This window comes from Pyrus communis, chromosome 11 (assembly GCF_963583255.1).
Source record: "Pyrus communis chromosome 11, drPyrComm1.1, whole genome shotgun sequence".
Classification (NCBI taxonomy): Eukaryota; Viridiplantae; Streptophyta; class Magnoliopsida; order Rosales; family Rosaceae; genus Pyrus; species Pyrus communis.
Genome location: NC_084813.1, coordinates 24,592,422 through 24,605,740, shown reverse-complemented (window position 1 = coordinate 24,605,740; position 13,319 = coordinate 24,592,422). Strand labels below are relative to the sequence as shown.

The window sequence follows — 13,319 nt, the reverse complement described above, 5'->3', positions numbered from 1 at the left end:
TACTTAAAAATAAATATTAGAATAATATTGTTCTTCACAAATTATATAAAGAAAATAATCTACCCACAAAATTAAGAACATATTTTAAAAAATAACTACTAACATATTTTAAAACTTTAAAATACATATAATTAGCATGGGTACATTTAGCAAAATTAAAAATGGGCACAAATAAATTAAAAAATATGGGTACAAATACAAATAAAACTTTAAAAAATATGAGCACAAAAAGAAATTAATATATGAGTACAATTTAAAACTAAAAAAAAAAAATTGGTACAAATGAAAAAGGGTTGCAAATTAAAAATGGGTACAAACTAAAAATAAAAATATATGACAAAAAATTTAGCCATAAATATAAATATACCATGTGATGACCCGTCCCAAATTAATACATACATTTTCTCCCCGAGTGTGTAAAGTGACGAATATGCCCTCGTTGGCCTTATGATGTGGATGTACATATCTAGTTTTAAATTATTTTCTCTCTCCATCATAATTAAATCGTACTCGGTGTCACGAGCGCGTTGACGCGAGTTAGGGTCGAATAAGTTTCTAACGCAAAAGTTGAGAGATTCAAGAACGAGAATGGGTAGAATTATATTTTAGGGTGGATTATATCTATTTTTGTCCACCAATCACCTTAATTCCTACTTTATTAGGCCCAATTAGATTTTGGGTTTGATTTCACTTTTCTTTGGCCCACTTAACATAACTCTTTCTCCCTCTACTATGTATGGTTGTGTTCTACTCTTCAAGAGCTTCAAATTCGTATAAATTTCATGAATTTTGGTTGAGAAATGAAGAAGATATTGAACTTTGAAAATTTTCCAAAAACTGACAAACCAGATGGCGGTCGGCGGCGAACTCCGGCTAGTCACCGGAGAAGAAGGAGCATATTTCGTTAATTTTAACGGAATATTCTAACAGCATCAAGTAATTGTAACGGAATATTATACTATTTTAACGGAATATTCCGTAACGCCGTTAGGGGTTTCGTCGGTGTGCCAGGCACGTGCCTGCGTGTGGCTGGCACATGTGGCCGTGCCTTAGCCAGCACGTGAAGGCGCGTGTGATGTCCAAAAATTATTCTAAAAATATGGGAGTGTTCGTGGTGTTGAGTAGATCACGTTGGTATATTCAAACACCCCATTTGAGCAACGTATGAGAACTTCAACCGAAGTTTTGTTTTTGTGCTATTGAATTAATGTTAAATTAGTTATTTCGCATATAGGTGAGACATATCCCGAGGACGAACGTGGACAAGCGAGGTTAGGGGGCTATGATCTTGCTACTTATCAGTGAGTGGGCATTTGTTTTATATATATATATATATATATAAATATATTATGGTTTCTAGAACGTTTCTTTTAAAATGATTTATGCTTTGAATGCCATGTCGTATACGAGTTGCATTTTAAGTGTTGCATTGTTATAAAATGAGAGTTATATTGTTTGATGTTGTGGACGCTCAGGTAAGCTTCATGTGATTGAAAGGGTTGTATTGCATTGGTGTACATACATTTGTTGAGAGCTCATTATGGTTGTACCCCAGTATTAGTGCTCCCGCCTGGGGTTAGGGCCAGCCTTCAAGTGATTGTTCACCTCCCGCACCGCACGCTCACCTTGGATCCAAGTCTGGTGCCAGCCTGTTGTACATATCACAATAGGTGGTTTTGACTCGTAGATGACCCGGGATATATCGCACAGCCTTCACATGATTGTAGCACTTGAGTGTAAGTATTTATACCCAGCCTGTCGTACAGGTCACATTAGGTGACTCCGACTCGTGTGCTAGCCTAGATTGATGAGCTATAAATCTAGTCGTACAAGTCACGTTATGTGATTTTATATTGGTTTCACACTTGGCTTACATTTATTATTGCTGAGATATTATGACATGACATACTTTAGTTTTGCGATGATCTTGTGTATTGGTTTCCATACCTATGTAGTATTATTTTCTGGAAACTATATGGGTTTTACAGAGAGGGGTTATTATTTTCAGAAAAGATAAATATGTTTTCAAATGCTTTGTTTTTGCCCACTCACCCTTCTGTTTTGCACCCTTCCAAGTTCTAGGTAGCTGATCATCCTTGGTGGCTCACGAGGACTTCACGGCGGTTATGACGTCTCCATAAATAAGTAGGGACCTTCTCCCTATTTGTATAATTAGTAGTTGGTTCGATTGCACTTTCGCTTACCTATGCTTTCATATGTGTGTATCTTATACTTGATCACTTTCACATGCTTATATTTTATCTCTAGCTTAAGTAGGTTTAGTTTTGGTTTTTATTTAGAAGTGTTTTTCTATTATTATCACTTCTGTTGCGCATGTGGCTACGTCACCCTCACGTGACGGCCAACATGCCTCGACTCTGGTTGGGGTGTGTCATACCAAATATAACATTAGAAATGAATATATTTAGAAATAAAAAATATTTTATTATTGAAATAATTAATGATGTTTATTAAAATTTAAGGACATTGATAAAAAATTGAAAATGAATAAGATTTTAATTAATGGAGTAGCAAAAAGAAAGATGGGAACCTAATTTCTCCTTAATATAATTTTCATCTAACTGTCAGATATAATTTATGTGAATATACGTAATTAATACAATCACCATCGGACTCTTAAAAATGATGATTATACCAAATAAATGTAATTATTGTAAACAAATTTAACATGACCAAAATAAAATCGAAAACAAGTGCCCTTGTCATAATTAGTCCCCTAGAAATTCAACTTCACCAGAGAATCAATATGTGAAAAAATATCTACCTTAATTTGCCAGCCAAATTACAAACACTTCACATCAAGGAATATGAAAACTGAAATTCCTAACTGGAGTTCTATTTTTTTAATCCCATTTGCCCTACTGGGGTTCCTGTTATAACCAACTAATGCAAGTTTTGATAACTAGGAATTCCAGTCATCATTTACTTCCGTGACTGCCTAGCTCACTCAAATTGTTCTTGTTGTTGGGAGTTGAATTTTCTTCCCTCCTCTCAATTTTCTCTTCTTTTTTTTTCTCTTATCAGAGAAGGTAAGACAAGTTTCTTTATTTTGAGTGTTTAAATAAGAGAAAAGGGAGGAGAGGAAAAAATGGAAGGGGAGAGAATCTAAATCCTTGTTTTTGCGCGAGTGATAGAGAAAGGGAGATGGTTTATCAATCCTCTAATAATTTTGATTGTTGATGTCATACTGATGAGAGGCTGAAAGTGACATTAATTATTGTCAAACATTTGATGATCATAATTTTGTTAATGATCATCCACTCCACCAATAATCCAATTAATTAATTAGTAAATTATAAGGTTTTTTTTTAATCACAAATAGTCTCTGAAATTGACTCATTCTATCAAGATGGTCTCTAAAATTAAAAATCGATCAATGTAGTCCCTGAAAATTAGTGTCGCAAATCAATGTGGTCATTCCATCATAATATTGTTAAAATTTCTGTTATGTGCTAACGTGGCACATAACTAAATCCCACAATAATTAAATATTACCATCTTAAAATATTTAGTAATAAAAAATAATTTTTATTTTGTTTTATATAAATGAAAACTTAAAAAAAAAAAAAGATAAAAAAAAAACCGATCATCTTCTTCCCCTCCACCGAATAATATGTGGTATTTTTGCACACTGACCATGCATACGTTGAATTTATGAAGTTTCAAATTAGATTTTGATTTCTTCTTGGCAAACTCATAAATCATGAGTTTGAGGAGGAATGTTGGAAAATACAAAGGAAAGTATTTAAATTTTTTTTTAATTAGAAATTTGATATGATTTGATTTAATTAAGGGATTTAATATGATTTGGTTTGGCTTGGTTGGTCTTTCAAAAAGATTTGGTGTTAGTTTTAGTTGAGCTTTCGAAAAGAGGCGTTAGTTCCGAGGATATGATTTGTTAGTCTCCCTTTTGAAAAGAGGCATTTGTTATAGTTGGGCTTTTCAAAAGATTGGCGCTAGTTCCAGCTGAACATTCGAAAAGAGACTTTAGTTAAGGTGGATTGCGATTTGTTGAACGTTCGAAACGATTGGCATTTTGTTTCAAAATATCAGTGAAGATTTCGTGACTGTGCGGCTCACTTGATATGTGGCCTTGTGTGAGGAGGTGTTGAATTTATAAAGTTTCAAATTAGATTTGATTTCTTCTCGGCGAACTCATAAATCAAGAGTTTAAAGGGGAGTGCTAAAAAATATAAAAGAAAGTATTTTAGAGATTTGTTTTAATTAGGGGTTTGATATGGTTTGATTTAATTAGAGATTTGATATAATTTGATTTGGTATGGTCTAGATTTCCTTGTTTTGTGGACAAATGATTGTTTTAATTTATTTCCTAGTACCGCTCCTTTTAATTTTATAAATAACTCCTTAAGAAAAAAAAGAAGTAAGGTGTCGAAGAGATTATTAGACAATTTTGAATTTGCCATAAACCTTTTATTTTCAACTTGCCAAATTATTAGAGAGACGGGCCAAATGCCTAGTAACACTAATATTGTTCTCAACTTGTAATTACCACCTGCACAGTTTGACCAGTGGGAGTTTTATCACAAAAAATCTCCATATTAGATGAAGTGAGGTTAAAATATTTTAACTCTTCCTGTTCTCTATCTCTACCTGACGTAAGATATTTTAACAATATATATGTGTGTGTGTGTATATATATATGAGATGAATAAAAAAAAGCATGCACAAAGGAAAAATATTTTTTGTTTGGAGGGAAACATTGTGGAGATTGAATTCCACATTGAAAAAAAAAAAATAAAACATTGTATGTACTTATAAATAGTTAAACTACTTCTATGAGTGAAACTCATCTGCTACACATGTTTCACATCATTCAATTTGTATTGTTTACATATTAAGTTTGAAAATTTGAAATTTATATACTTATAAATAGTTAGGATACTTTTCATATTACCAATATTTATAGTGAGATCTCCACTTTTCCAAGAAGTCCAAATATACATCAATAATACCTTTGCATTTCCGTTGTTGAAATTATATGCTTCCTGATAGTATAAACCATCAAAAGTGGATAAAAATAGTACCATGACAGTTATGTGCCGACATCCGCCGGCCGTCCAACATGACCACGCAACAGCTTTTTCTGCAGGAACATCTCTCTATTTCGAATCTGTATCTTTGCCAAGATTCTCTTTACGAGGATTTTAGGAATTCGTGAATTGTATCTGTTCATCATATATCGTACAGTCAGAAATCATTTTAAATATTTTTGTTTAAAATTAAACATAAATAGTATCTGATAAAAATTGATCGTATGATGTACGATGAACAGATATAATTCACAGATCTTTAAGATCCTCCCCAAAAGAATCCGAAAAGAATCATATTGGCTCTATTTCTCCTTATCACACAATCAACCACCAATCTCTCACCTCCATCCACCCACCACATAAAAAAAAAAAAAAAAAAAACTGTTACGTAACTGCAATATATGTATTGGGTCACCACTTTTATTGTAAGGCTGATTCTCTCCTACCGCCACTTAGGGTTTTGGCTAGGTCACCTTCCATTTCAGTTCAAATGGGATGCAACCGGACGGTACCATATAGGTATTGTTGTCGGCTTATCATGACATTACTAAGCAGAGATCAACTCAACTTTTAATCACTCATAGGTGGTAATCTAGTCACGTAGATACAGAGATGAAGTGATGATTTTTTTAATTTTTTTTTTTTTTACAGAAGTATTAGGCAAGATTAACCCTTCGTCAATGTGCAAGGCACCAATCCTCCTCCAAAAGAAAAAAGACCGCAAATCTAAAGACTCAACGTATGCCAGGTGTTCATTAGAAGCACATATACCCATTATGTCCATAACTAAAACACTACCGCACATGGTCCTTTCATGGACATTCAAAGCATAAAACCTCGAATATATGAGTAAACGCACATAAGCACTTAAATTCGCAAGGAGTAATGCTAGGGAAACCAAATTTCTAAACTAAATTTTGCAAATCAAATCATGTGGATGTTGATGATTGAATTATTACTTAAGTGTTGATTAATGTGATTATATTTCCTATTGATGACACATCAGATGGTTTGCAAATTTGATTTAAAAATTCGGTCTCGTAGCATTATCCAACTCACAAATGCACCTTTATTAAAAGTCGAATACGACCTCTTTTTCCTAGTGCTGGTAGTGGCCCTTTCTTGGTTCTGACCATCAAAATTTAAATAAAAAGAAAACTAATGAAAATGGCTTGAAAACTTTGAATTTTAATTAAAAGGACAAAAAAGTGTTGTAAGTAAACAGTACCAGGAGTGACTTTTTAGAGTAAAAATATCATTTTCGTTAAAAGTGAACGGTACCGGAAGTGTTTCGTTAAAACTCTTAAAGGGTAATGGGCCTACTCTTGGGCTTTGAAAGACCATTTTGAATTTACGATCTCGCACATAAGGAAAAAAAATCGCAGTCGAGTGTGATGATCTGAGACTGTTTGAGTACGAAGAAGCGCGAAACAGAAGCACACAAGTCATGGCGGGAAGCGACGCTCGGAAGCAGCTCCTAAACTTAATTCACGATTTCGCATCCGAAAAGTCGCACGGAGGTACAGTTCTTACCTACACACCTTTTCCCGTTCTGCATTCGCTACTCTGTTTGGTTCCCGAGAAAATGTACATGAAAGGTAAAATTTGAAAAATCAATTTTCTCGAGAAACGAGCAAATAGAGTTCCGATTCTTTGATTTCACTAAATTTAGCTAGAAATTGAACTGAAGAACTTTAATGTTTGAGAAATCCAGAGCGAAGAGTGGTAAGTCTGAGGAAGAGAATCGGCGAGCTCGGATCCGAGCTGGAAGTTGCAAATGCAGAGCTCGAAGAAGCGAAGCGCGCCAAGGAATACACCGAGCAAGAGATCAAAGGCTACGAAGTTGAATTGGCGATGAACGAAGCAGCAATTCAAACGCTGGAGGTTTGTTCGTTATTTTTATGCATTTTTGAATTGAGTGATTTTGTTCTTAATGTGATTAGGTTTTAATCTGATTTTTCAAATTCAGTCGAGGATTTCTCATACACAAGAAGAGATTTCCGCTGTTGGATCTGAAGTCGAAGCTCTCAAGGTATTTGGAATTTCAGTTTTTTTGTAATTAGTTAGCTAAAATGTTTGATTACTGATCCTCATTATGTTATTTTTGTGCTTGGATCTTGCAAAAGAACAAACAAGCTGCTTCGCGGTATGAAATTTTCATCTCAATTGTTTTTCTATTAAATTCCACATCTCCATTTCTTTTCGAAAATCTAATTGCTTTCCTATTAATTACTTTCAGTAATTGTTTATGCAGAGACGAGTTTATAAGTGAAATGATTGAGATCAACATTAAGATAAGGTTAGCATCATTTTAGAAGGAAAATGTTGTACTTGTATGCTACATTTTATGCATGTAACGGAGAAGAGGAGGCATTTTTATAATCTTGACAGACAGTTAACTGAATTTTGCTTTGATCAGTTTTCACATTTTATGAATTGATCGACGAAGCTGCAGTTCTTCAGAAGTTCACAAATAATATGGAATGCGTGACGTATTTCTGGTGCCCCATTATAGTCTACTTTCGCATTTGTGAATGCAGGAGGTTCCAAGAGTCAATTGCTGGCCATGTTCATGAGGAAGAGTACAGTGGAAGTGCAGAAGGTGATGGCCTGTGTACGTTTAGCCATTAGCCAGAAGAATTGATCTTGTAACATGTGCTGTTCCATCTTATTCCAATTCATTTGTTGAATTTTCTGTTTGTTATGGCTTAAAATCCTCCATCTCTCGTTACTCTTCAAAGAAATCTCTCTCACAATTGGAACAAAATGATCCCATAATGTAGTGTGGGTAGAAACTGAAGGAAATTGCAATTTTGTTTCAGAAGAAGATCCCAAGCTAGGAAAGGAGGAGGTTACTGAAGGTGATTTAAGAGAACTTGAGGATATGCTTGCTGGTGTGGTGTCTCAGACAACCAAAGCGGAAGAAGAATACGAAGCCGAACAGAATACTCAAAAGCAGGTGAAGAAATCGGTCTTTGAAACATTACAAATGGATAACTTTACTGTTTGATAAAAGCTTAGCTTAAGTAATTGGATTGTATGGCACTTCTGCCTCTGCAGGTCCAGCAGGCGCTGAGTGCTTGCGAAAGGAAGGTGTTCTTAATGGAGGAGACGTTCAAGGCAACGAAAGAAGTGCGTGATTTGACAAGATATCCTTTACAAGAATACATTGGTTACTGAAATTGTTCAATGCTTAAGCACAATCATAAGAACAGTTGGCTACTTGAATTTTTCATCGTTTTGAAAACTGCCATAATTGAATGCAACCGAAATCCACATCGGCTATTGTACAAGCTTCTTGGACAGCTTTCTTCCTAAGTGAATGCCTGTTTTAGCTAGTCTAGAATTCAATGGCTATGTTGGATTTTAAGGTCTAGTTTTGCGCTAAATGCCATATTTGTGAGCATGACCTACATATGTTTTGCCTTTGACGGGAAACAAGCAGACTTCAGAATTGGAACAGATCTGTGCTACCGTTGATGAGATATTGCAGAGCAGATGTGTCTGTCCCAGTTGTCATTTTGACAATGTGGAGGTCCTGGGTGGATTGATTCAGTCAAGTGAGGCAAATTAACATTTTGTAAGTAATGATATACTTCACATAACTACACTTTATATGTTCGCTTAACCTAACACGTAATGTACTGCAAATGAGAACTTGAAGAACTATAAATCTATGGCACTCCTACACAATTTATCAGTGACCGCAGTTTGTCTCTGACTTTGTTAAGGTTCCGTACTGCTGAATTTGCATTTTAAACCTTTCTATATATTATTTCAGCTCATTTCTATTAACATTTGAGAGCATGCATCGAAGAACACAACTTGCTAAACGCTAGCAGCAACCACTGTCATCTATTTGTTCTATTCAACTTGCATTTCCTGTTGGTGATTCTTCGATATCCTTTAAGATCATTGATAATAATGTAGACCTGGCCTCTTCGTCACGGTCTCTCTGTACCTGCATCGGTAAATTTATTCTCATTACTCAACAACAAAAGCTTCATCTCCTTATAAAACTCAAATTGAACGTGACTATAGTGTACTGATACTTGACACTGTTAGAACTTACTATTTCTTTAAGAGTTGGTATGACGGGAAGAATGGTATGCATTGAAACCATTCTTGGATTAGTAGATTGCAGTACGTCTACCTGTGTTGAGAATAGGGCAGAGACAGGGCGATGGTCAGAGAACTTACTTTCACTACGGAAATAAGAGAGCTGCGTCACTCCTTTTCCATACCACATAATTCTATCACACCTGCCACCATAATCAAATTACCTCTTTAGTATTTATGTAGCAGAAGAAAGAAAGTTAAGCTGTTTGTAGATCAAGGCTCATGGGAGGCCTATCGGGGGTAGACAACTTAGTCTGTGCCTTCTCTTAGAACCTTGTCCAGGGTAGGTCCTCATGAATCTCTATGGTAAAGCTATCGCTGGTCTATTGTGTTGTGGCCACATTTATCTGTGAGAGCTAAACATCTAGTAGCATGGTGGTGGTTCTTACCATGCTGGAGTCCTTTGCTTCTCTCCTGATCTGCTTGGAAGCCCACCTGAATAGCGATTGCAGTTTGATGAAGAATACTTATAGGTTGGTGCAAATTCTAAAGCTCCCTCCATCCAACCCTGAAATACCCCACCATATTCTCGTTCCATACGAAGCTGATCAAACTCTTGCAACGCTCTCCAGTCTAGTTTCCTTATCAGCTGCCTGGCTGAATTGTCCTCCAAGTATAGCCTATAGTTTAGATCCCCGAACCAAAAAATCTGACTGTTTCACAACAGAAAAATTAGCTTGTTAAGGATGACTTCTTCCATTCTTCGATAATTTTGACTCATGAAGTTAATTGGGTCAGCCAGATACCTTATTGGTTTTGAAATCTGGTTTATTTTTTACTTACTCCGGTGATTATCGAATTTTGATTACTTTGAGTACCAAATCTTTCTCGGTATGTAATATAATTATATTAAAGCAAAAAAATTTGAACTACTAGTTGTCAAATTTGTCCTTCTATCATTGTCAGTTTTAGGATGAGGAACACCTACTCGTGTCCTAAGATGGTGAGAGGATGAGGAATATCGTTGTCTAAAGGGGATCGAGGGAAAGAAGTTCGCTTGAAAATCTCTGTGACTTGATGATTCCTTCTGCCTTCATCTCCTTTCTTCTCACCAGAAGCTAGATGGGCTACAACGAAGCAAAATCTAGTTCCTTCAATCGTCATGCTAACTGAAACTGAGCCTTTGTTTCCCAAATAACCCATGATGCCGCAGGCCACGGAACAAACTTTAACATTTGAAATTTTATATTTTTTGACCAATTCACTTTTCATCCATACGGTAATGAAGACTCCAACCATCTTCTTGCTTGCCATCAGCTTGTACTTACTCACACTCTCTGGCTTTTCATGTTCGGTTCTTGATTGCTCTCTCGTGATTTCAGGTTCGGGTTCAGAAACTTGCATGTAGTGGTAGTTCTCACTTGAAATTGGATTCACAATGGGCGTCAACCAAGGGCAACCGAGTTTTTTGTTGAGAGCTTTTCCTATCAGCAGGTTCCAGTTTCTTGCTTCGGTTGGGTCTTCCGCTCCTATCACATTTCGGGCCTTCAAAGGTACGATCTCCTGAAATCTGCAAGCAAAATTACTAGTTTTGATATTCTAGTTTGTGATATCCTGAAACTATAAGTAATGTTGTGGTCGAAATTTATATAACATACCCGAGAACATACATGTCTGCCGCATCATCCTTAAGATTCAGCCACTCATCCAAATCTACTGCCAAGCTCCCTACTGGAGACCTTCCCGCGACATTCCAAGTTCCCACAAATATTCTAAAACAAACGAAAATGGTTATCAGACGGAGTACTATGAAGATCATACGTTTTCTCGTTGCTTTGTTTCTTCCATAAATCGAAAAATTACCTCAGCTCGCCAGTTGACGTGCGTGGATCCATCTCCATGGACTGAAAGAGAATATCATCCAAGTAATCTCCGCTTTCATCTTTACCCCCATCTGAAGAAAAGTTCAGTAAACTTCAGTTCGGATTGAACTTATGCTGTGGAAGAAACAAGAAGTCGATATCAGATGCATAGATAGAAGAAACAAAACCTGAAACTTGACTCAGTTGATAGGGGTCAGCTCTCTTATGCTTTCTCTTGAACCACTTTGTAAACCTTCTTCTCCTCGATTTATGATTCTCTCCGTCCATCCCTAACTATCCCGTCTTTCGTTGTCCATGCAAGCTGTTCCTGCACCTAGCTGATCAGATGAAAGCTGTTCCCCTCCTACCATGGCGGCTTCAAGTCGCATTGCTCTGGACACGAAAACAAAACGCGGATTTAGCTGTAAGATCATCGTGTAACCCATATTCGCAAGGATTTGAAAGCGTAGAAACAGACAAGCACAAGAAGCCGAGGGAAAATACAGATCCGGCGGCAAACAAAGGAGAGAAAACATACCGTGCGGGTGAAGTAAAAGGTGGGTTGGAATTAGGATAACTAATGGGGGATTAATATGGCAATGAAGGAAGATATTGGCCTCACAGTGATTCTATCATTTGGTTGGTTTATTAGGGTTGGTTAGGTTGGTGCTTGTCACGTTGGTGTTGTGGGATTTCTACGTGACAAGTTTATTGCATGTCCAAATCAAACAATTTAAAGCCAAGTTATAGGCTAGTGGTCCAAGTCCAATCAACAAGCTAGAATCTCTTTCTTTGTACATTGTTGCCCCTTAATTATGAGTTGAGATTCTCTCTGAATTTTATGTTTGAAGCTAAAATTTTTTTGAGATCTGGATCACTCATTTTAAATTCTGTGATCCTCATTAGCTCATTATTCTGGCCTACTTCACACAAGCCATGAGTCTGAATCTCTCTCTCTCTCTCTCTCTCTCTCTCTCTTTTCAACGGCCCGGATTTTTTGGTCCTTGAGCTTCGGACACAAAGATTAAGAGAGGATCTCAAATCCTTAATTAAATGGAATGAACCTAAGGAACCAATTCATAGTGTCTTTGATTAATCATTTGTTCGACTTATGCGTGGTTGTCTGTCAGTCGTTGATGAATGTATGTAAATTTTATTACTGATTGGTCGTTGCACTACGTATTTATGAGTGACTCTTTGAAAATATGATAAGCTAAGACATTTCTAAAACTCGTACGTAAATAGGTGTTAAGCCATTGTTAGAAGCGAGTCTCGCGATGGATTAAGCTTGAGGACTCTGGTTTATATATGATAAGTTGTTGTCGAAACCCTTAACAAAGATTAATTGCCAAAAACAAAACTATTAATGAAAGATCATCTCACCATCAGTCCATGTGGGAGCATGGATATGTGGCCCATAGTAGCAATGACACTAGCGACTTGTACGTTTGGATTTATTGTGCAAGCACATGAAGTACATATCATGACAAAACAATATATATACGAAGATTTTTTATGGTGTTTTAGAGAAACTTTGAGATCTTTTAATCGTTTAAATTTTTATTAAAAAAATACAAAAATTAAAGTTTAATGATTAAAAGTAAATGATCATTTATTAGTTATTACGGTAGTAGAAAGATGTTGAAAATTTATTTATGATGATGTGAATTCGAATTCCGTCGTAATTAATCTGACATCTAATCTAATTAAATTTATCGTTTCACCAAAAAAAAAAAGTTAACAATTTTAAGCATCGTATCCTCCAGTCCATCAAAGAATTTTCGAAGAACGCGTCGAACTTGCCTTTATAACAGGCCATAGTTTTTGTCGGCTGCACAATTTTGTTCAATTCATTTTTTTTTTTCACCTAACTTAGCATCTAGGGTGGTCTTTTAAGTAGGCCGGTCGGATATTATCTGATCCAAACTTATCCTCAATTGCAAGAAAAATAAAAAAAATAAAAAAATCCAATTTTTTATTTTTTATGTGTTTCTTTTTGTGGAGGTTCAATAATGTAGACATAAAGTACAAAGTATTATTATACTGAAAATATATCAAATACAAAAGGTCTCGTGTCTTTTTCTGACGACTAAAAAGTATTATTGAAGACATCAACCGATGGACGTTATCTTTCGATTTTATAATTGTTTGGGTCTATTTTATAGAGAAGCAATCTTGTTGGCGGATATAATTACCAGCATAGGATTTCATTTTAATGATTTCATATTTGGGACGGGTCACTGCCTCCTTATGGCGACGGGTCACTGCCCTCCTTATGGTGAAAAGCGCCCATCTCTTCGATTATATCGGAACTGAAGTCATTCTA

At 35.9% G+C, this 13,319-nt stretch overlaps 2 protein-coding genes across 2 annotated transcripts; one reads left to right on the top strand and one right to left on the bottom strand.

Moving 5' to 3' along the window:
• The first annotated feature begins 6,519 nt into the window (after positions 1-6,519).
• Positions 6,520-8,252, top strand: LOC137709271 (uncharacterized). The gene is made up of 8 exons (XM_068448362.1): positions 6,520-6,670; positions 6,787-6,956; positions 7,042-7,104; positions 7,199-7,218; positions 7,327-7,371; positions 7,613-7,674; positions 7,895-8,031; positions 8,133-8,252. The coding sequence occupies exons 1-8, from the start codon at positions 6,520-6,522 to the stop codon at positions 8,250-8,252; spliced, it is 768 nt and encodes a 255-aa protein (XP_068304463.1).
• A 391-nt stretch (positions 8,253-8,643) lies between these two features.
• Positions 8,644-11,550, bottom strand: LOC137709402 (type I inositol polyphosphate 5-phosphatase 8-like). Its single transcript, XM_068448495.1, has 8 exons — positions 11,532-11,550; positions 11,182-11,386; positions 10,995-11,085; positions 10,790-10,903; positions 10,120-10,701; positions 9,581-9,844; positions 9,145-9,334; positions 8,644-9,033 (listed from the first exon to the last, which is right to left on the bottom strand). Exons 2-8 carry the CDS (start codon positions 11,279-11,281, stop codon positions 8,941-8,943), a joined length of 1,434 nt encoding a protein of 477 aa, XP_068304596.1. The 5' UTR covers positions 11,282-11,386; positions 11,532-11,550; the 3' UTR covers positions 8,644-8,940.
• Positions 11,551-13,319: the final 1,769 nt, after the last annotated feature.